This window comes from Pan paniscus, chromosome X (assembly GCF_029289425.2).
Source record: "Pan paniscus chromosome X, NHGRI_mPanPan1-v2.0_pri, whole genome shotgun sequence".
NCBI classification, from domain to species: Eukaryota; Metazoa; Chordata; class Mammalia; order Primates; family Hominidae; genus Pan; species Pan paniscus.
Window position 1 is genome coordinate 108,158,762 of NC_073272.2, and position 24,232 is coordinate 108,182,993.

The 24,232-nt window shown below is 36.7% G+C and overlaps 1 protein-coding gene across 1 annotated transcript in view; it reads left to right on the top strand.

The window, feature by feature from the left end:
* COL4A5 (collagen type IV alpha 5 chain) overlaps nucleotides 1–21,458 on the top strand; it is a 258,069-nt gene extending 236,611 nt beyond the window's left edge. The window contains exons 42-51 of the mRNA XM_034949958.2: nucleotides 1,412–1,545; nucleotides 4,586–4,658; nucleotides 4,792–4,863; nucleotides 5,667–5,795; nucleotides 9,938–10,036; nucleotides 11,391–11,603; nucleotides 16,650–16,827; nucleotides 18,719–18,833; nucleotides 19,179–19,351; nucleotides 20,208–21,458. Of these exons, the coding sequence (XP_034805849.1) occupies nucleotides 1,412–1,545; nucleotides 4,586–4,658; nucleotides 4,792–4,863; nucleotides 5,667–5,795; nucleotides 9,938–10,036; nucleotides 11,391–11,603; nucleotides 16,650–16,827; nucleotides 18,719–18,833; nucleotides 19,179–19,351; nucleotides 20,208–20,289 (1,268 nt within the window). The 3' untranslated portion in view covers nucleotides 20,290–21,458. The remainder of the gene's footprint in view (nucleotides 1–1,411; nucleotides 1,546–4,585; nucleotides 4,659–4,791; nucleotides 4,864–5,666; nucleotides 5,796–9,937; nucleotides 10,037–11,390; nucleotides 11,604–16,649; nucleotides 16,828–18,718; nucleotides 18,834–19,178; nucleotides 19,352–20,207) is intronic.
* Nucleotides 21,459–24,232: the final 2,774 nt, after the last annotated feature.

Genomic DNA, 24,232 nt, shown 5'->3' on the forward strand with positions numbered 1-24,232 from the left:
TGAATCTTAAGAGTATTGGAAAGGGAACTAAAGTCTGAATTTTATTTTAGATTAAAAAGACAACCCTTTGTCCATAAGAATGAACTCTATTCTAAATTCATAACAAGTGCCTATTATAGTTCCTCAAAAAATAATCCCTACATATCTTCATTTTTTGTTGAAATCAATAAAATTTGAAATGACCAGAGGAGAGAAGGTGTAAATGCTAACTATTGGCTGTTCATTATTTAGGGTTTTGTAATTATTTTCTTAAGGCAGGATTACTTAGTCTCAGCCTCAGCCACTGAACACTCTGCAAGCAAGTAACACCTATTTGCCACCTGGTGACAAAAGACTTGGCCAATGATAAGATCTCCCTGGTTGCTTAATGGACCTCATACCTTTATTCAGAAAAAGAAATTAAAAACACAGCAAAAGTAGAAATGCTAAGTAAAATGCTGTTTTAAATTATTTTGTTTATTCACAAGATACATACAGAATTCTTTATTTTTCTTGAAAAATATTTAAAATGTAAAGAATATGAAAACATTTTAAAAATGAATTTTAAAGTACTTTATTGATTCAATAAATTTCTAACATTTAAAAAAATTCCTATGTATCAAGCATATCACTAAAATGAAATTAGTTTGCTTAAATTGCTATCTGTATTGCATAGTAATAAAAGCTGAATAAATGTAACTACTTACAAATAAAGCAATTTGATTTTAATCACAATGAGACATGGCTTGAATTTCTGATTGCCCTACAGCAGTGATACTTAAAGTGTGGTCCTGGAACTAGCAGCTTTAGCTTCCACAAAGCACTTGTTAGAATGCAAATTATTGGGCCTCTCCTAAGTCTCTTTTTTCTAAATTATTTATTCTTAAGACTGGTCAAGTGCAGTAACGAGAAGGGAGGAAAGAGTTGAACAAGGAGTTCAATCTATAACTGAACAATCAATTGAGATAACTCACTACCTTCAGACCAGTCCTCTCAGTCTTACGGAATCCAAAACTCTTGGGGTGGACCCAGGAATCTGTTTTAACAAGCCCTCTAGTTGATTCTGATGCATGCTCCAATTTGAGAAAATACCCTACAGTTTCTGTTTAATTTAACTTTAAGTCAAACTCTTTGTTAAGAATTACAGAGCCACACATTGTTAAGCCATGAGTCTTTTTCTTTAGATGTTATTTTATTGAATTTAATATATAATAAAATGTAAACTAAAAGAGTCTGCAAATCAGTGTTCATAACAAAAAGAATCCAGTTCAATTTATATTAGAAAGGGAATCAGCATAGGTCTAGATATTTTAATGTTGTGTGGGTTTTATTCTGCAAACTAATAGGAAGATGACTGATATTTTAAAAGCCTGACTTTTATGCTACTCTTAACACTATACTGAAATGTCGTCATTTGCTGTGGATTATTAAGGTCTACCAGGTCCAGAAGGTCCTCCGGGTCTCCCTGGAAATGGAGGTATTAAAGGAGAGAAGGGAAATCCAGGCCAACCTGGGCTACCTGGCTTGCCTGGTTTGAAAGGAGATCAAGGACCACCAGGACTCCAGGTAGGAAATGGAAGTAGATATCTGATGAGAGAAGAATGTGGGTGTTTGTATTCAAAATGTGAATTCTAAGCTGCATCATTTTAATTAACACTCACTAGACAAGGTTCTATGTGTGGCTCACTGGCGAATTAAAAAGACAGTAGAAGGCAAGTTTCCTATAGTCTCCTAAAGGGACTTTGCTGTATTATAGTCAGAGTTCCTGAAAAGATACTTCACCTGGAGTCTTTGGTATGCATATTTGGATTTGAGTAGCCTTCATTTCAGTGAAAGCAAATTTATGCAAAGGAGACATGCATATTAGAGCATTGCATATAGATGAATCCACCCATAGAGAAGTACTTATGGTGAATAGAGGCATCTTTTAGGCTTTGAAATTAGATAAAGTTAGGGTCAAATGTCAGCTCCCCTGCACACTTCTGCTTTGTATCTATGAGGAAAACAGACACTGGGTTTCTGTCTTCACCTATAAAAAGAGAATAATAACATATCCACTCATGTGCTTTCTATGTTGGTTTGAGTGACCCAGAGCAGAGAGTCACATTCCTCTTTATGGGTTCTCAAAACTGCCTCCATTCGGTCAAGATGATTGCTGGTGGATTTGGCAGTCAACACAATCTGGACTGTCTTTTAATTCTGAAGACTGCTTTATGGCAGAAAAAAAGTATTTAAAGTAGTGGTCCTTAAAGCTTTTCAAAATCTAATCTTTTTCCCCATGCCATCACTATTCTTCCAGTTACCTAGACTTAAAAATTTACTTCTGTTTACTCATTCTCTACTCACTCCCTATAAATATGCATATTTCCAGAAACAAGAGTAAGTTTCACCTGCTATACCCCTTTACCACTAAATATTTTAATGCAGATTTCTTAAGATTAAAAATATTCTCATGTTTTATTATAAGATGACAATAAAAAGCTATGGGATTGTTTATATTTTATAAAATTCTTACCAAATGTCTTGGCTGCAGCCTGTAATCCCAGCAACTTGAGAGGCTGGGGCAGGAGGGTTGCTTGAGGCCAGGAATTTGAGACAAGCCTGGACAACATAGCAAGACCCTGTCTCTAAATTTTTTTTAATTATATAACCACAGTACACTTATTAACTTCAGAAACTTTAACATAGATATACATTAATTTCTATCTTTCATATTCCAGTTGGGTCCAATGACCTAATAATGTTCTTAGCATTTCTTCTTCCAGTACAGGATCCAGGCCAAGTCATGTTTTGCATTTAATTGTCATATCTCTTTAGCCTTCTTTAATCTGAAACAGTTCCTAAGTCTATTTTCTTTTTTTCATGACCTCGACATTTTTAAGAAATTGTACCACCACCCCCATTTTTAAATAGAATATTCCTTTTTTGCCTGCTGTTTATTCATAATTAGATTCAGGTTATGCATCCCCAGCTGGAATACTACATGAGTGGTTCTGTGTCCTTCTCAGGCTAACCGATAAGGAGGTCCATGATGTCTATCTGCTTCTCATTTGTGGTTTTAGTTTTGATCATCCAGTCAAGTTGTTGCTCAGTTTCTCCACTGTATCATTAGGTTTTTCCTTGCAACTAATAAAACTGTAGGAAGGCACATTAAGATAGTGCAAATATACCAATACTCATCAAAAATTTCCCTTAGATTTAACATCTATTAATGATTTTGCCTCAACCAGTCTCTAGTGGGATAGTGGCAAAATGATGTTGTTTCAACTCTAGCACTACCTCCACATATACTAGTCAGTCCTACTGTAAGCAAGAGCCCTCCCTTCTCTCTGGTTTACTTATGCATTTCTTATCATTTTTGACTCATTTTTCTCATGTTTTCCACTAATTTACAATTTCTAAACTATCATTACTTATTTCGATGCTCTCATTGTTCCAGATTTGGAAGCCCCTTCAAGCTGGATTTGATGTTTTTCTGATATGTACTTCCCTCCAACTATTTTTTTAGCACTTTTTAATATTATTTCATAATAAGATGCTCCAGGCTTGTTCCTCTTTCATTCTTACTAACATAAGCTTCGTTGTCCTGCACTTGAAGTAGAGCAATAGCCTCCTATATGATCTTGCTATTCTATATTCTTCCTGTAGTTGGGTGGCTGAGGGGGGATGATTGTTTGAGCCTAGGAGTTTGAGGCCAGCCTGGGCATCATAGTGAGATCCTATCTCTATAGAAAAGAAAGAAAAAAGAAAGAATAAAATAATAGTTACCTTTCATTAAGTACACACCACACACCAGTCTTCTAAGCACTTAATATTGTCAGCAAAAGACAATGAGATCTAGAGGAGAAAAAGGAAGAGCTTTATTTTCTGTAAAAAGTAATCTGCGGATTGGGAAGGCACAGCTTTCAGTACAAGCGAAAGTGTGATCTCTGAAGAACAAAGGGAGGGTTTGGCTTAAGTAGGGAAAGTTCTCACCCATGTTCTCAACCAGGTCCATTTATGCAAATGAAGGATTCAGACTTGTCAGTTCTGATTGATTGAAATACTTGAGCCCTGATCAGGTGATTTCCAAAACCAAAGCCAGAAGTCTGCCAGATGTTTCTTTCAAATGGCCAATGGGCAGGGGGTGTGTTCAAGCCACAGTTTATCTTCGCAGTGGTTTGACTTGATTGTACAAAGGGAGATCCTGTGACACTTTTACAACATCTTTCCAAGAACACAAGGTATGTGACATTTCCCTTACCCAACCACGGCCAGTTGGTTGTGTTTTAACTTTGCGCACCTCAGTTAGCCATGGGAAGTTCATTTTGTCTGTCAGCCAGGGGTATATTTTAACAATATGAACTGTCTCATTTAATTCTCACCACAACCCTATGAAGTAAATACTGTTATTTTCTCCAAATTTGAGGTGAGAAAACTATGAATCAAGGAGGTTAAATAATCAACTCAATTCACACAAGCTAATATAAGGCAAAATTGAGATTACAGTCTTGGAAGTTTGACTCTAGAAATAGTGCTATATGCCACTATGTAATTCTTATGCCCTCAATCACCTTCCTCCCCTCGCTGCAATTTTTTTGTAACATTAATGATTTTATTTATTCAGGGTAATCCTGGCCGGCCGGGTCTCAATGGAATGAAAGGAGATCCTGGTCTCCCTGGTGTTCCAGGATTCCCAGGTATTTGAAGGGATTTTTGTGGTTTCCCTTTATATTAAACTCCTCTGGGACAAGATAGCCATTTTCTGATTTGACTGGGTAAAGGTTGTAGCCCTGTTGCTTTGCCATAAAACTGTATGTACCTTCTGTGCAGGCATGAAAGGACCCAGTGGAGTACCTGGATCAGCTGGCCCTGAGGGGGAACCGGGACTTATTGGTCCTCCAGGTAAGACTTATTCCTGAAGATAGTTATACCTGATACTTAGATGCTTTAAAGAATTTGAAAGTTTTCATTCTGTCTTTCAGCCAGACCATCGGAGGCTGAGTCCCCAACAACTGAGGCAAAATAAACAAGGCTCTGCCTTTATTTACTAATCTCTTAAATTCTCTATTTTATTAACATAATATTGATAGCAGACCTTTTAAAGTTAAGATAAATGCAGGATCAACAAAAATGCTTCCTTGACATTAGCTTCTATACTAACTTCCCCAAATTCAATTGAACAGATCACAAGAGCAAGTCACATATGAATTTTTTATAATATTTTCGATATTAAAATAGTTCTTTTTCCTAAGAGGCTTATAGAAGTTTCTTATAAATTGAGAAATAAGGAATCTGCTAAATTCCCCTACTAGATCAAAGGGTCCCTTGACAAGCACAGCAAGCAAAAACTGCAAATGATGTTGGAGTCAGAATGGATGTGTAAGGGAATAAAATTGTCTTCCCCTGACACCAGTGTTCACAGATTTGAACACAGATGGATGAGACTTTGTAGTAACTGAGTAAGAGTCAAGGTTTGAAAATAGAGATGATATGCTTAATTTTTACACTGACCCTAAGAAACTTATTTTTCAATTGAAAATTATTTTTCAATTTTTAGTTTTCCTAAACAGATTTCTGTTAGATATGGCAGCAATTCAAAAACTGGTTTCTCTCACACCAATTTTTGTCCTGAACTTAGGTCACTTTGGCTTCCATTTCTTGTAACCTTTCTCTTTCCCTTCAAATTTGTGTGTTTTGTCTCATAGGTCCTCCTGGATTACCTGGTCCTTCAGGACAGAGTATCATAATTAAAGGAGATGCTGGTCCTCCAGGAATCCCTGGCCAGCCTGGGCTAAAAGGTCTACCAGGACCCCAAGGACCTCAAGGCTTACCAGGTACCAATGCAGATCATCTTTATTATCATTATTATACTTTTAATTTCTGGGATACATGTGCAGAATGTACAGGTTTGTTACATAGGTATACACCTGCCATAGTGGTTTGCTGCACCTATCAACCCATCATCTACGTTAGATATTTCTCCTAATGCTATCCCTCCTCTAGCCCCCCTACCCCTTGACAGGCCCTGGTGTGTGATGGGCCCCTCCCTGTGTCCATGTGTTCTCATTGTTCAACTCCCACTTATGAGTGAAAACATGTGGCATTTGGTTTTCTGTTCCTGTATTGGTTTGCTGAGAATGATGGTTTTGTCCCTGCAAAGGACATGAACTCATCAATTTTCATGGCTGCATAGTATTCCATGGTGTATATGTGCCACATTTTCTTTATCCAGCCTATCATTAATAGGCATTTGGATTGGTTCCAAGTCTTTGCTATTGTGAACAGTGCTGCAATAAACATACGTGGGCATGTGTCTTTATAGTAGAATAATTTATAATCCTTTGGGTATATACCAAAATGGGATGGTTGGGTCAAATGGTATTTCTAGTTCTAGATCCTTGAGGAATCGCCACACTGTCTTCCACAATGGTTGAACTAATTTACACTCCCACAAACAGTGGAAAAGCATTCCTATTTCTCCACATCCTCTCCAGCATCTGTTGTTTCCTGACTTTTTAATGATCACCATTCTAACTGGTGTGAGATAATATCTCACTGTGGCTTTGATTTGCATTTCTCTAGTGACCAGAGATGATGAGCTTTCTTCATATGTTTGTTGGCCTCATAAATGTCTTTTTTTGAGAAGTGTCTGTTCATATCCTTTGCCCACTTTTTGATGGGATTGTGGTTGTTTTTTTCTTGTAAATTTGTTTAAGTTCCTTGTAGATTCTGGATATTAGCCCTTTGTCAGATGGATAGATTGCCAAAATTTTCTCCCATTCTGTAGGTTGCCTGTTCAAACTGATGATAGTTTCTTTTGCTGTGCAGAAGCTCCTTAGTTTAATTAGATCCCATTTGTCAATTTTGGCTTTTGTTGCCATTGCTTTTGGTGTTTTAGTCATGAAGTATTTGTCCATGCCTATGTCCTGAATGGTATTGCCTAGGTTTTCTTCTAGGATTTTTATGGTTTTAGGTCTTACATTTAAGTCTTTAACTTATCTTGAGTTAATTTTTGTATAAGGTGTAAGGAAGGGGTCCAGTTTCAGTTTTCCATGTATGGCTAGCCAGTTTTCCCAACACCATTTGAATATGAAATCCTTTCCCCATTGCTTGTTTTTGTCAGGTTTGCCAAATATCAGATGGTTGTAGATGGGTGGCATTATTTCTGAGGCCTCTGTTCTGTTCCATTGGTCTATATATCTGTTTCGGTACCAGTACCATGCTGTTTTGGTTACTGTAGCCTTGTAGTATAGTTTGAAGTCAGGTAGCGTGATGCCTCCAGCTTTATTCTTTTTGCTTATGATTGTCTTGTTTATATGGGCTCTTTTTTAAATTCCATATGAAATTTAAAGTAGTTTTTTTCTAATTCTGTAAAGAAAGTCAATAGTAGCTTGATGGGGATAGCATTGAATCTATAAATTACTTTGGGCAGTATGGCCATTTTCATGATATTGATTCTTCCTATCCATGAGCATGGAATATTTTTCCATTTGTTTGTGCCCTCTCTTACTTCCTTGAGCAGTGGTTTATAGTTTTGCCTGAAGAGGTCCTTCACATCCCTTGTAAATTGTATTCCTAGGTATTTTATTCTCTTTGTAGCAATTGTGAATGGGAGTTCACTCATGATTTGGCTCTCTGTTTGTCTATTATTGGTGTATAGGAATGCTTGTGATTTTTGCACATTGATTTTGTATCCTGAGACTTTGCTGAAGTCACTTATCAGCTTAAGGAGATTTTGGGCTGAGACAATGAGGTTTTCTAAATATAGAATCATGTCATCTGCAAACAGAGACAACTTGGCTTACTCTTTTCCTAATTGAATACCCATTATTTCTTCATTTTGCCTGATTGCCCTGGCCAGAACTTCCAATACTATGTTGAATAGGAGTGAACTCAGGATTAAGAAACTCACTCAAAACCGCACAACTACATGGAAACTGTACCACATGCTCCTGAATGACTACTGGGTAAATAAAGAAATTAAGGCAGAAGTAAATAAGTTCTTTGAAACCAATGAGAACAAAGACACAATGTACCAGAATCTCTGGGACACAGCTAAAGCAGTGTTTAGAGGGAAACTTATAGCACTAAATGCCCACAGGAGAAAGCGGGAAAGATCTAAAATCAATACCCTTATATCAAAATTAAAAGAACTAGAGAAGCAAGAACAAACAAATTAAAAAACTAGCAGAAGGCAAGAAATAACTAAGATCATAGCAGAAGTGAAGGAGATAGAGACACAAAAAACCCTTCAAAAAATGAATGAATCCAGGAGCTGGTTTTTTGAAAAGATCAACAAAATTGATAGGAAGACTAATAAAGAAAAAAAGAGAGACTCAAATAGACACAATAAAAAATGATAAAGGGGATATCACCACCGATCCCACAGAAATACAAACTACCATCAGAGAATACTATAAACACCTCTACCCAAATAAACTAGAAAATCTAGAAGAAATGGATAAATTCCTGGACACATACCCCCTCTCAAGACTAAACCAGGAAGAAGTCAAATCCTTGAATAGGCCAATAAAAAGTTCTGAAATTGAGGCAGTAATTAATAGCCTACCACCCAAAAAAAGTCCAGGACCAGACGGCTTCACAGCCAAATTCTGCCAGAGGTACAAAGTAGAGCTGATACCATTCCTTCTGAAACTATTCCAAATGATAGAAAAAGAGGGACTCCTCCCTAACTAATTTTATGAGGCCAGCGTCATCCTGATACCAAAACCTGGCAGAGACACAACAAAAAAAGAAAATTTCAGTCCAATGTCCCTGATGAACATCAATGCGAAAATCCTCAAGGAAATACTGGCAAACCAAATCCAGCAGCACATCAAAAAGCTTATCCACCATGATTAAGTCGGCTTCATTGCTGGGATGCAAAGCTGGTTCAACATACACAAATTAATAGACGTAACCCATCACATGAACATAACCAATGACAAAAAACACATGATTATCTCAATAGATGCAGAAAAGGCCTTCGACAAAATTCAACAGCCCTTCATGCTAAAAACTCTCAATAAAGTAGGTATTGATGGAACATATCTCAAAATAACAAGAGCTATTTATGACAAACCCACAGCCAATATCATCCTGAATGGGCAAAAGCTGGAAGCATTCCCTTTGAAAACGGCACAAGACAAGGATGCCCTCTCTCACCACTCCTATGCAGATCATTCTTTTAAGGCTTATTCATTGGAGAACATTTCCCTAGTTCTCCTTTTACATGTCAGAGGTTGTCTCTGACAATAGGAGTCTAAGCAACTAGTAGAATACCAGACCACCACAAGTTCCATTTTCTTTTTTCTTGAAAGTGTTAATTTCTCATGGTTGAATTTCTTTTAGACTATGTCAGGTTACTGTTAGCCCCTCTGGCTGTTCCAATTTGAACAACTAATTAATGTTAGAAAAATTTATAATGAAATGAAAATGCATTTAAGATCTGGTGCTTTCTGTACATCATCCAGCAGAAAGATTGAAGGCTGATTTGGTGGGCTATCAGTTTCCCACTGTGAAGTCCCTTGTCTTTTAAACTAACTGGTGTCTAGCTGGCCATTTGACTCTACGCTTATAGCCAACTTTCATTAATCATTATAAAAGAAAGCTAGAACTAACTTCAGTCTTTCGCTCTTATTAAGTGATCAAGTGACAGTCTTATCAAAAACAAAGTATACCTGGCAGTAACTTATGGTGGAATAGAAAACGAAAGTTGGCACTTACATTCTTGTCTGATTCTGAAGACAAAGAGAACACAACTCCATTAAAAGCATCCCAGAAGCAAATGGATTGTTTAAAACTAAAGCTAAATCCTTGTTGGCTTCTTTGGTCCTGGACTTGAGTTATCTTTTTTTCTGGATTTAAGACAAAACCAAATTGTGAATTCAGTGTCTCGAGAACCTTATGTCTCCTAGATCTGTCCAGATGTGAAAATATTCTACTCATATTTGAATGCCTCATTCTTTTCCTGTAGGTCCAACTGGCCCTCCAGGAGATCCTGGACGCAATGGACTCCCTGGCTTTGATGGTGCAGGAGGGCGCAAAGGAGACCCAGGTCTGCCAGGACAGCCAGGTAAGACAAGTAAAACATGCTGTTGGTGGAGGGAAAGTCTTTGAGTCTGGGAGACCTCTGGACATAGGGCCTCCACTTAGAGCTGTGAGATCTTCTCTTGATGTTAGCATAGCTGACTGGTGAATGTGGACCTGAGGAAAATAGGAAAGCACATAATAAGGAGATTTGTCACTATAAGAGAAGCATACAAGATTGCTTTTATTTGTGTTTAGAGCAGTGGAAAACTCAGTTGAATTTTCCAAGCACTCACTGTACTTACTTGTTCAGCAAATTTTCAATATGTTGATTTAAATCCCTTGACCATCTTGAAACTATTGTGAATATTTCCACATTTGAAAATATCGCAGTAGGCTGTAATTTCTTTCATAAAGAGCAGCAAATATAAATGAACAGTTTAAGTGATTGCCATAGACCTTTAAGAGTCATGGTGAAGTTTCATATTGAGATGATAAATTGATATTAGGAGCATTAATAGGTGCTCCTGATAATATTGAGTCTGGTATCTATTAGATTTTCAATCTGTACTCAACCTACTTCCAGAAAGAATTTGAGTCAACTTGAAATAAAAAATACTTTAATGTTAAGGTTTCTAAAATAGAAATAGAGGATCATACATTATATATGTTAACAACTCTAGATTATATAAATATGACTCTAATAAATAAACATAAAGAGTTTGTATTTCAAATATCAGTGGCAACACAGCAGAGTGGTAATACCTATAGCCTTCCTAGAGTCAATGCCCTGACATTTCATTAATGCTATATTTCTAGGGAAATAACAAGTTAGTGTCATCTTCATCACAAGTGTTTCTGTGAAGTTTCCCTAAAATGAAAATTTATACACAGACTGTCCAAAGGCCTGTATATACAGAAAATTATTAAATGAACTCAAACCAAGAGGCTAAATCAGGAAGGGAAGCCAGTGGTGGATTGAAAATGGGCATTTTGAAAATACTTCTTTAGAATGCCCTGCCTGTTCTCTACACAAAAAGGTATGCCTGAGAATAATTCCCCCAGACGGATTCAAAGGAAAATGTTTTTCAGCAATGAAGCTGGCAGATTGATGGCAACCACACCCTTCCTTTCTCATTGATGAACAAAACAGCAGGCTGAAAATTGACCATGGGGTTCAGATTCTTTTAGTACAACAAGAGACTAAATAACATACAGACTCTCCAAATAAGCATATTTTATTTGTCTCCTAGCCCATGATATCTGACAATGCCTTTATAGACACTCTATAAATATCAAATAAATTAACTAGTCAAATGAGGTCATAGTGTTTTGTCAATACCCATAAGAGTGGATCAGAGCTTACTTAATCTTGTATACTGATTATTTCGTGGAAATAGGTACCCGTGGTTTGGATGGTCCCCCTGGTCCAGATGGATTGCAAGGTCCCCCAGGTCCCCCTGGAACCTCCTCTGTTGCACATGGATTTCTTATTACACGCCACAGCCAGACAACGGATGCACCACAATGCCCGCAGGGAACACTTCAGGTCTATGAAGGCTTTTCTCTCCTGTATGTACAAGGAAATAAAAGAGCCCACGGTCAAGACTTGGGTGAGATAATCAATATCTAATTTCCTACTGTGCCTTTTGTTTTTGTTTCAGAAATCCTGTTGGGTTCTAGAGTAGCCTTGGCCAAAGTGCCTCTCTCTATTCTTTTGGGGCTTCCGAATTGAAAACCATGTCAAAGGCAACTGAATATATTCACTATGATTTTTAAATAAATAATATTTAACCTTAAACTAAAAGCATTAATTAGCTCTTGTGAGGTACAATTCTTGGCCTAAAGCAGATCATTTCAAAAAGGCCACATTTACTTTTAGTTAGATTAGTTATTAAGGGAACAGTTTCCCTGGGCTCTTTGCAGTATAGCAGCTGCTTGAGTGTGCAGTGTTTATAATTCATGGGAGATAGTTACCTCATCTTTGAAACTGGTCTTCATCAAGTTCATAAGTTCTGAAGAGAATCTTGGTTCATAGATCAAAGAAAGTAAGGTCATTGCTTAATTATGCTAGTTTGTAGTTCCTAAAATAAGTGCCTTAGCTTTATAAAGTATTACTGGAGTCATTTAAAGCTATATAAAGTATGACATTTCTGTACAAAATCCAGTTCATTTAAGGTGTTCCCATGTATCTTCTCTATACTGGGGTGGACAGCTAGGTTGATGGGATGAGGGGACTAAATCACTCTCAAGGACTCTTCCATCCCCATGAATTCTTTTCCTGGAATTCTGACTTTGGATGTTGAAGTCCCATTGTCTTACCTGGGGCTGCATTTTGTTGTTGTTGTTGTTGTGTTGTTGTTTTTTTTTGTTACGGAGCCTCGCTCTGTCGCCCAGGCTGGAGTGCAATGGCATGGTCTCAGCTCACTGCTACCTCTGCCTCCCAGGTTCAAGCAATTCTTCTGCCTCAGCCTCCCAAGTAGCTGGGAATTACAGGCGCCCGCCAGCATGCCTGGCTAATTTTTGTATTTTTAGTAGAGACGGGGTTTCACCATGTTGGCCAGGCTGGTCTCGAACTGCTGACCTCGTGATCTGCCCACCTCTGCCTCCCAAAGTGTTGGGATTACAGGCATGAGCCACCGCACCCGGCAGGGCTGCCTATTTTAAGACTGACTATCCCCTTTGCCTCCATAAAGACATTTAAGAAGATAGTCTGGGCTCCCAGTTTCTGGGATCTCTATGATGAGAAGCTTCCTGAGATCTCATTGTCTGGGCCATTCATTCTGTGGAAATGGTTCTGCAGCAGCAGGGACCCCGGAGGTCAGCTTTACTCCCTATTTTTCCAAGGCATATGGCCACACCAGTTCTGGCCCACCAGAGTAAGGATACTCACTTACATGTAAGTCAGTGGTCATAGGCCATTTTATGAAACCAAATAATGTAAGGGTTTGCCCAATAGCTTTCTTTTCCATCTTCTTTTTTTCTTCCATTTATATTTCCTTTTTCTCCTTTTCAACTTTCCTCTGCTACTTTTCTTTCTTCTTTTCACTGGGTTACCTCTTTTTAAATTTTATAATTGACAAATCTTCATTAAATTAGTAATTAAATTATCTTTCCATAATTTAATCGAATAATAAATATCTAAATAATTAATTTAATTTAATATCTTCAGGTAATTTTCTCTAGTCTTTCTCCTATAAATTTCTTTTTTGTTCATTCTCTCTACACTGTCAGACTTATAATCAAACTTTAAACTTCAAATCCCTAACCTATCAGGTCAACAGAGGAACCATTATAAGTTTTGAGCACTATGAAATTCAAAAATGTAATGCAGTTAGAAGATGGAATCTGCTATCAGCATGTAATTATAACTTTTCAGAATCCATGTATTTTCTCTAATAAGAACAATCAGATTTGGAATCTATAAACTGGCCCTGACTCTGGTACAGTTTAGGCCTCAGACACAGGAAGGCCATGACAGAGCCCAAGATCCTAGGAATGGTCCTGGATTGCAGAGGCTCTGCTGGGGCTCACACAAGGATCACATTGGAAGTATCTTGATGACTAAGCAAAGATACAGGCAGCTGTCACTTTGATGTTAAAGAAACAATTACCTCCTGATCGAATAAATGCAGTCTGTGTTGAATTAGTGGAAGGATTATAGGATGTAAGAAAGAAGACAGAGAAGATGGATTAAATACTAAAGCTTTTCTGTCTGGGAGAAAAGAAAAACATACTGAGAACCATTAGTCTATTAAAGTCTTATAACTATGGGGTATAGAGGGCATTGGGAGTATATGGGATCACTCTCTCTTCGAAAATTTGGAGACTATAACCCAGAATTCTGCATCATTGTGGGCAGCCACACGTGCAACCAGATACTCCAGATACTTCCATCATTATGGGCCTTCCTTTTATTTACCTTTCTTTTCCTTACGAGACTGGATATTTTCAGCTCTGTCCCAAATTAGGCAGTAGAATAGGTTTTTTAAAATTACTTTATAATGTACAAAGCACTTTCATGTCCATTGTCTAATTTAATTTACACAACTATGATTAAGAAAAATGTATATAAATATTCTGCTTTTTCATTTTATACACAAAGAGACTGGCTAATAGGTTAAATAACTTACAGTTAGAAAGTGATGGAGGTAACACCTGCCAATTCTAAATCCATTTCTTTTTAAATTTTCCCATGTTGTTCACTCTTACATGACTGTGAGTCAGTCAGGTTTTTCTTAACGAGTTTTTTAAAGGGATAAATTAGACTAAATCAATGATTTTCAACCTAGGGAATTTTTTAAGACTCCTAGTCCTATGCCAAATCCATTGTATAAAAATTCCAAATAATTCTGATAATACAGGTTTAAGATCTATTGGTCTTTTATCAGTCATCTTCAGTCTGAGATAAGCATACCCCTTTGAATATATGAAGAATTTCCATGATGCACAGAGGCATTATTTTTTAAAAATCAAATTTCAACTCCTCGACTTTTATATGTATTCTCTCCTAAAGTCAATCTGACTTTAGCAGATGTGCCTTGGGCAATCTCCTTCCCCATGTCTCCTTTCACTGTCATGCATTCCCCACTTTGTAAGAGTCATACTCTTGCACCTTGCCTTGAAGTACGAAAACCTCTGACAGACAAATTCAAAGGGATAATTCAAAATAACAGCTTTGCTAAAGATACAATTACCGTTAGATCCAGCAATCCCATTACTGGATATTTACCCAAAGGAAAATAGTATATCAAAGAGATAGTTACATTGACATGTTTATTGTAGCACTATTCACAATAGCAAAGATATGGAATCAACCTAAGTATCCAACAAAGGATGAATGGATAAAGAAGATGTGGTATATATACACAATGGGATATTATTCAGTCATATAAAAAATGAAATCATGTCATTTGCAGCAACATGGTTGGAACTGGAAGTCATTATCTTAAGTGAAATAAGCCAGGCACAAAAAAAACAAGTATCACATGTTCTCACGTATATATGGGAGCTAAAAATTTGAACACATGGAGGCAGAGAGTGGAAAGACAGGTAGCAGAGACTTGGAAGGGTAAGTGTGGGGAATGGGGAGGATGAAGAGAAGTGGGTTAAGGGATAGAAACATACAGTAAGATAGAAGGAATTAATTCCATATTTGATAGCAGAAGAGAATGACTATACTTAAAAAATATATTGTACATGAGTGATGGACACCCTAAATACCCTGACTTGATCACTATGGATTATATACATAAAAAAAATGTTCATGTGCCCCATAATTTTGCACAAATAAAAAATTAATGGTTTTGTTAAAGTCTCCATTAACTCAAGCTCTGTAATTCACTTTTAATCCAACCTTCTAAGAAATACGTTTCTAATAAAAGTTTTTTTGTAATAATTATATAAAAATTTATAATACATATATTTTTATCAGTTGTGAATTAATAATAACAATGACAGGTCAAAATAAAACATTTAACATGTAAAGTCTTATAGTCACAGAAAGTTTTAAAAAGGTATATTCAATATTAATTTTTGAGAAATATGATAGCATGATCAATAAAAAACTTTCAAAAATAAAAATATGTTACCTTAGGAAAAAACTGTGTGAGAAAAGTGGAATGGAAATATAATTTTTAAATGTAGAAGGAACAATGTATAATTTCCAACTGCTAAAGACAAGTTTATATATTTTCTATAATGGTTAATGTTAGATCTCAGATCATTATATTGGATGCATTTAAAAGAGTGATATAAAAGTTTGTTCTTAGATATCAATATTCACAAAACACCATAAATGAAAGCTGGCAAGGTAGAAATGTGGTTTGCAAATTCCCAGTCCCTGCTATTACAAAGTGGAATACAGAAGGGTGGGTGTGGAGCTGAGAGACAATAGCTAAAATCTTAATACTGGCACAGTATCAATTTAAACTTACAATGAAATTTAGATATCAAAACTTTAGATATGTTAACTTTCAAAAGTGTAAGAGAGTGCATTTTTCATCATTCTTTTGTAAGTAAATGAGAAAAGAAAGGCTTGATCACAAGTAAAGATAACCTCTCTTGTCCCTACTAGCTCTGAATTTCAAAGATTAGTTTCTTTCTTTTTTTGGTTTGTTTGTTTTCCCCTCACATCTTTCCTTCCTGTCTTATTTTTTTCCTTTTTACGTATTCTTCAAACCTGACTGTGGTGGCTGTGCACACTGGCCAGCATTACTATTGTCCCTAGGCCTAAGAAGATTGCAGATTCACACAAGAATACATACTGAGGAAGTCTTAGAAGAAGAGAGGGCAGCCTGGAGCACGAAATATTGATAAGATATCGTAAGGACTCAGTATGTGTCCTTCACTTGCACACAATGAATTACTAAATATTCTCCATAAGACACCATTGTTTATAAGATGCATCACTAGTTTAAAAACAGCATTAGGGAATATATAATGAGCTACCACAATAAATATTAACATACTTTATTAAACACATCCTAATTTTATAAATGTTAAAATATGAGTAAATCTTAGACTTAAGAAATATAGTATATTTATTACCTATGAAAGGCTGGCAAGTTTCCTTGAAAGGCTGTTTGCTATTGTTTTAGAAGAAACCAGAGTATCATTATCACGCAGTCCTTTACTGTTTTCTCTCCAAATCTTTCTAGGGACGGCTGGCAGCTGCCTTCGTCGCTTTAGTACCATGCCTTTCATGTTCTGCAACATCAATAATGTTTGCAACTTTGCTTCAAGAAATGACTATTCTTACTGGCTCTCTACCCCAGAGCCCATGCCAATGAGCATGCAACCCCTAAAGGGCCAGAGCATCCAGCCATTCATTAGTCGGTAAGGCATTGATTTAGCTGTGACTTTTACCAATCCCCAGTTAGTTAGCTAGTCAGATTTGAGTCCAAAGCTAACAATCTGATGATATTCCTCCTAGGTTAGGTAGAACAGAGGTACCTCTTAATATTCAATTAAGTATTTAGTTTGACTCATATTTATTGGGGGTCTGCTTTTGACCAGGCCCCCATGATAGACATAGTGTAATAGCCAGATAACGCACAGTGTAGTAATTATTTATTACATAAATTTGTCTAATATATATCAGATTTGGGCTAAGTTCTATAATAGATATAATAAAAATGTTATGAAAACATAGGGAAAGAGATGTTTAGTTTCAACTGGAGAAATGTGGGATGACCATATGGAAAAAATATGTCTTGAACTGGTCAGTCCTTGAATGACTAGAAGGACTTGAGGCACAGGCAGTTATAAAGGGGAGATATACACTAGGCAGATAAATGACAATGGGTAATAAAATAATGTGTCTAGGATGTAGTATGTAAAGGTTATGTTGGGAGAAAAGATTGTAAAGTTAGCTTGGGCCCAGATGGTAGAAGGCCTTCTGTACCAAATTGTAGTTTAAAGTTTATTTGATATGTAACAAGGAGCCCTGAAATATTTTAGAGCTACACTTCAGGTTAGATTATAGTGCCATCAATGTGTAACATGGATTACAAAAGGGATAGTCTCGAGGTAGAGAGACCAGTTGGATTGAAGGGTATTGCTATAGCCCTGATGTGAGTAAATTGGAACTCACAGTGGGGTACATGTATCACATTATTAGGCTAGATAGGATTTGACAGTTGATTAGCTACGGGAAGAAGGTGGTAGCTGAGATTTGGAGCATGAGTAACTAAGAGGAGGGTGATACCATTAATAGAAATCTCTTAGAGTTTTGCCATTTTGAAACCTAGTTTAACTCAATCTCTTAGGAATGTTGGTTATTGCCGTTTTTATTCTGATCATGACCCAGGATTTCAATAACCATAAAGGATGAATTGCTGGAAATTCTCGTTCCTTTGATAGTAAATATAAAGATTAAAGCTGGTTCAGCCTTAGTAGCAAATTCATGGTGCCCTTTTTAATACATTTTCCTGAATCCTTTGGGAATTTGGGTGTGTATGTGTGTGTGTGTGTGTGTGTGTGTGTGTGTGTGTGTACAATTTTGTCAGTCCCAACTCTTGGGAGTAAAAGCTTGTCTAAATGTATTAACTATTTTGTTAGGTAAACTGCAAAACTGGCCTCAGTAATATGTCAAGAGGTCCACTCATGTTTTTTATTAAAGGTATGGAAGTCTCAGCTATATTCATTCTGTTGCTATTTTACTGGATTTTGTAGATTTCAGCCACATCTCCAAGTGCCTGGGTACCTGCCCAGCATTCTGGATATGGTGTACTTCTCCAGATATAGTCAAATGTTTATAAATGTCCTTTGGACCAAGAATAATGAGTAGAGATTGAGAAAGTGTCTGTTTCTTATATTTTCCAGTCTTTCTGACATTGTTCTTACCACAGTTTCAGCATTACTAAATGTCTCCCCTCCAATTGAGTACTTTGACAACAAGTAGTATGTGCAATACACCAAACCAAACTCTTATGGCAATTGAGGCATTGACTATAGCAAGTATGAATAGACATTTAGGGCATAATGGAATATTAAAAGGCCATTGCACTGGTTCTGCAGTTTTTTGAAAAAAGTTTACAGTTTATTATGTATACTGGGAGACAATACTTAGCAAATGCAATCCTCAAAGTGCATTTTTTCACCTTTTGTGATCATTGGAAGAGACATTAATCGGCTTCCATACTAAGAAGGCTTCCAATGAAGCAGGATGGCTACTTCTCACATGCTCACTCTGTAGATTATGTTCCTTCTCCTTTTCCTTTACCAGATGTGCAGTATGTGAAGCTCCAGCTGTGGTGATCGCAGTTCACAGTCAGACGATCCAGATTCCCCATTGTCCTCAGGGATGGGATTCTCTGTGGATTGGTTATTCCTTCATGATGGTATTTTACACTCTTCCTTGCATTTGTCATCATAGCTGACTGTCCATTCCATCTACATTTCTTCCCAGTATGAGGAATCCCTGTCATTTGCATAATAAGAAGCTTAAACTTCAAACAGCTTCTATCCAAGCACTGTGTTCCCCCTCACACATTTTTTGTAACATATTTTCATAATCTGCCTATTACTTTTTTTTGACTACCCTTGGTGTGGATACTATTGTCTTACCTCTGGGCCTGTTCCTTCACTAGATTTGAATTTGGCCAAGCTCAGCACACATCTTTGGATATTCACTAAGCTATTATGGCACATGGGTATTGCGGCACATTTTTCCTTGTCTTTTATAGCATACAAGTGCAGGGGCAGAAGGCTCAGGTCAAGCCCTAGCCTCCCCTGGTTCCTGCTTGGAAGAGTTTCGTTCAGCTCCCTTCATCGAATGTCATGGGAGGGGTACCTGTAACTACTATGCCAACTCCTACAGCTTTTGGCTGGCAACTGTAGATGTGTCAGACATGTTCAGGTAAAGTACTTATAGCTTTAATTCAGGTCCAAAGCTTCCTTCAGAGATGCTAGGGAAGAAAGAGACAATTTATGGATGGTTTATCCTCAACAAATGTTAGGAATTTATTGGATTGTGTACTTTATTCTTGCTTGTTCTTCTCATATACATGACTCAGGTCAGAAAAAAAGACTTGATTATTAATATTAGGTGAGTTTGGTTTGTGATAGCTTAGTAGTAATCCTTCAATAATGAAACAGAGATAAAGAAAGGTTATGTGACCTTCCTAATAAGTCAGCAGCTGTTCAACTAGATTGAGGCCACCCCAGGAATTGAAGTTACAGTCTGTCTTTTCCCTCTCAGTCCAGTGGTCTCCTTTCCCAGGATATTTTAAAGATTCTTATTTAAGTGTTTGAATGAGCAAGACATACGTAATGTATGTACCTCAGGATACTTCATTCTGTTGATTTTTTTCAGTTTAAATTTATTTTTATGTGTTGCTTTTGAGTTATCACTACTTGGTATTTTTCTTATGGTCCTTGTTATCTATCATAACATCATCAGTTGCCCAGATTTCCCTCATCCTGTGAATATTAGAAAAATGTATGAGAGAAAGAGAAAAAGATAGAAAATGAGAGGGAGACACAAATATACAAAGATAATAGTGGTGGGGAGAATCGTTACAAAATATCTATGACGACTAATGGCTCTTAAACCATACTAGTCACTGCATTAGATCATATTGCTGAAAAGTAAACCATTAAGTCACCAAGAGAGCTACTTAACACAAAAAAAAGTTTAGTTATAAATTTGAACCAGTAACAGAATTGAAATACCAGAAAATGTGGATCTGATTGTCTTATTTCTTATTTCCCAGTAAACCTCAGTCAGAAACGCTGAAAGCAGGAGACTTGAGGACACGAATTAGCCGATGTCAAGTGTGCATGAAGAGGACATAACATTTTGAAGAATTCCTTTTGTGTTTTAAAATGTGATATATATATATAAATATATAAAATTCCTAGGATGCAGTGTCTCATTGTCCCCAACTTTACTACTGCTGCCATCAATGGTGCTACTATATATGACCAAGATAACATGCTGACTAGTAACCATCAAGATTCAGATGTACCTCAGCAATGCGCCAGAGCAAAGTCTCTATTATTTTTCTACTAAAGAAATAAGGAAGTGAATTTACTTTTTGGGTCCAGAATGACTTTCTCCAAGAATTATAAGATGAAAATTATATATTTTGCCCAGTTACTAAAATGGTACATTAAAAATTCAATTAAGAGAAGAGTCACATTGAGTAAAATAAAAGACTGCAGTTTGTGGGAAGAATTATTTTTCACGGTGCTACTAATCCTGCTGTATCCCGGGTTTTTAATATAAAGGTGTTAAGCTTATTTTGCTTTGTAAGTAAAGAATGTGTATATTGTGAACAGCCTTTTAGCTCAAAATGTTGAGTCATTTACATATGACATAGCATGAATCACTCTTTACAGAAAATGTAGGAAACCCTAGAATACAGACAGCAATATTTTATATTCATGTTTATCAAAGTGAGAGGACTTATATTCCTACATCAAGTTACTACTGAGAGTAAATTTATTTTGAGTTTTATCCCGTAAGTTCTGTTTTGATTTTTTTTAAAAAACAAACCCTTTTAGTCACTTTAATCAGAATTTTAAATGTTCATGTTACATACCAAATTATAATATCTAATGGAGCAATTTGTCTTTTGCTATATTCTCCAAGATTATCTCTTAAGACCATATGCCCCCTGTTTTAATGTTTCTTACATCTTGTTTTTACTCATTTCTGACTGGACAAAGTTCTTCCAAACAATTCTGAGAAACAAAAACACACACGCAGAATTAACAATTCTTTTCCCTGTGCTTCTTATGTAAGAATCCTCCTGTGGCCTCTGCTCGTACAAAACTGGGAAACAACACTTGGTTAGTCTCTTTTAAGTTACAAAAAGCCAATTGATGTTTCTTATTCTTTTTAAATTTTAAATATTTTGTTATAAATACTCACAGGATACCTTATTTCCCTAGCTATCATCTTCTCACTTAATGTTTTTTAAACCCACCAATATAAATTTAATTAAAGATATATGTTGTAAGGATGGTCTGTTGTGTATCTCTTCAGCCTGTGTGGAAAAAACCCCTGCTCATTTACAGATAGATTACCAATCTGCACATCAACAAGTCATCTTTTCCCAGGGAATCAGTTTCTCCACGCTTTGATCACTCTGATAGTAGATAGAAAACATATAGTAATGTAAACTTTTTCCAATGAAGAAAACTACCTATTGGAAGACATTTCCGAGATAATAAATTTCTTGACAACATTGTGTTAATGGCTAAGAAAGGAAACAACTGGCTTCTATTTGGGGAAGAATTCATTAATAATGTTTAAAGCAGGTTAGTGACCTAATATTCTTAATGATTAAGAATGAACATGCATAGTTCTCTAAAATAGTCAAGGACTTGTTAAAAATAAAATATTAAAAACTTCCATAGTAAAATTTGTGTTACAGCTAAAAGATAAAACAACCAAAACAATTTTGAGTATTCTAAATCCTAATATGGACCTATGCAAAATCTAAAGCTTAGAATCTCTGGTGGTAAAACTTAGGATCCAAACAATGATAACTATCTAATTATTTTGTTGATTCTGGATAGCCACCAATCGCAAATTTTAGCTTTATTTTTTCATTTAGTCCCATGCATAAAGTCAGTAATGAGTAATTGTAACTGAAAACACCATATCACAGCCCCACAGATTCTTCTACATGGTGTACACTCAAAGGTGCCCCTTCTGTTATTGTCGCAAACACTAATTCCAAAGATTTTGCTTTTTGTAGCTTTCCCTCTCATTTATAGCTGGTTGAAAGCCTTGGCCCAAAAAGAACCTCCTTTGTTTGTTTGTTTGTTTTGTTTTGTTTTGAGACAGTCTCCTCTGTCACCCAGGCTGGAGTGCAATGGCGTGATCTCGGCTCACTGCAACATCCACCTCCTGGGTTCAAGCGATTCTCCCACCTCAGCCTCCAGACTAGCTGGAACTACAGGTGCATACCACCACGCCCGGCTAATTTTTTGTATTTTTAGTAGAGACGGGGTTTCACCATGTTGCCCAGGCTGGTCTTGAACTCCTGAGCTCAAGAGATCTGCCTGCCTCGGCCTCCCAGAGTGCTGAGATTACAGGCGTGAGACACCACGCCCATCCCAGAACCTCCTAATTTTTAAATTGTTGCATGTGCAGCTAGTCTATGTGTTTCTTAAATCTCCTAACTATTCCTAGCCCTGCTTTGTTGTTTGAAGTACACAAATTCATTCCAGGACATTAATATTGTTAACCCTCTCTTGCCATGAATTATTCAAAGATTAATCTAGCTGCTCTACTAGTTACCTATGGTGAGTTTTTTGTGTTTTGTTTTGTTTTGTTTTTGGTTTTGGTTTTTTTGCTTTTTTATCATCTGTGAAAATTCCAGAAGTACTATGGTAAGTTTTACAGTCATACACAATTAATAGCTTTCTCACATTGGCAGGAAATGAATGAACTATTCTGCTTAATCAGATAGTTTGACTACCAAATATTTATGTGTACCAAATGTGGTTTTACCAGTTAATGAATCTTTCGTGATTCAGATGTTACTTAGGGACCAAATCCTAGTATTTTATAGCTGTGTGTGTGTGTGTGTGTGTGTGTGTGTGTGTGTGTGTGTGTACCCACACACGTGCACATGTATCTTCCGAAAAATTGAGGTCTACATGAATAACTTCCATTATATATATATTATATAATATATATATACACACACACATATGGATAAGTGTATACACACACATATGTTGTGTAAGAAAGTAGACATTCCAATTATTTTTATAGCTTATCGGCCTGATCTTTGCCATGTTGGTGTCACACTCATTGCTTCCAAAGGAGGTTGTATTGGACACCTTGTGATTGTATGATGTTTTTTCCCACCCATCCAAATTTGAACAACACTTTTTCATTCTTGTAGTGGCAATAAGGTTCTTTGCCTCAATGTCATGCCAAGCCATCAAATGCTTATTCAGAAGTTAATCACAAGAGGGCACTATTGCCTATAAAAATGAATCAGCATGTGTAATGATTTGAGCTCATTGTTGGTGGTGGTAGGGTTGTCTAAAGTCCTGTCTCTAGATTCCCTGTTTTAAGTTTCATTTATTCTTTCAGCCTCATAAAAATCATTAGCAAGTACTTGAAGAGGTGGCCTAGTTTCCCAATGTCTGCATCCAAAACGAAGAGAACAGCTTTGCTGTCAAAGATTCTCTTTTGTTTGTTTGTTTGTTTGTTTGTTTGTTTTTGAGACGGAGTTTTGCTCTTCTTGCCCAGGCTGGAGTACAATGGCACGATCTCGGCTCGCTGCAACCTTCGCCTCCTGGGTTCAGCGATTCTCCTGCCTCAGCCTCCAGAGTAGCTGGGATTACAGGCATGTGCCACCACACCTGGCTAATTTTGTATTTTTAGTAGAGATGGGGTTTCTTCATGTTGGTTAGATTCTCTTCTTAAGAGCCTGATTAACAGTTGGTTCTGGTAGCACTTCCCATGCCTCTCAACACAGAAGCAAGGAGCAATCACTTTTGTTTGGCCGGAACTTCAGTTGGTTTCCTTGGCAGAGAAACTCAGTTCTCAGGCTGGACTATACAAACACCTTCATCCCTAGGCAGCTCCAAAATAAATTGAATAATATTTTAAAATCATATGTCATTTCCATTTTAGAGCAGTGGTTTTAGAGTATATTCAGGGAGCTTGGAAAGTTTGTTTGGTGGAAATACTCCTAAGTTGGAATTGAATCCAGAGAGGCCTGTCTCCTGAGTTCTATATCAACAAATATTGATTGGATGCTTGTTA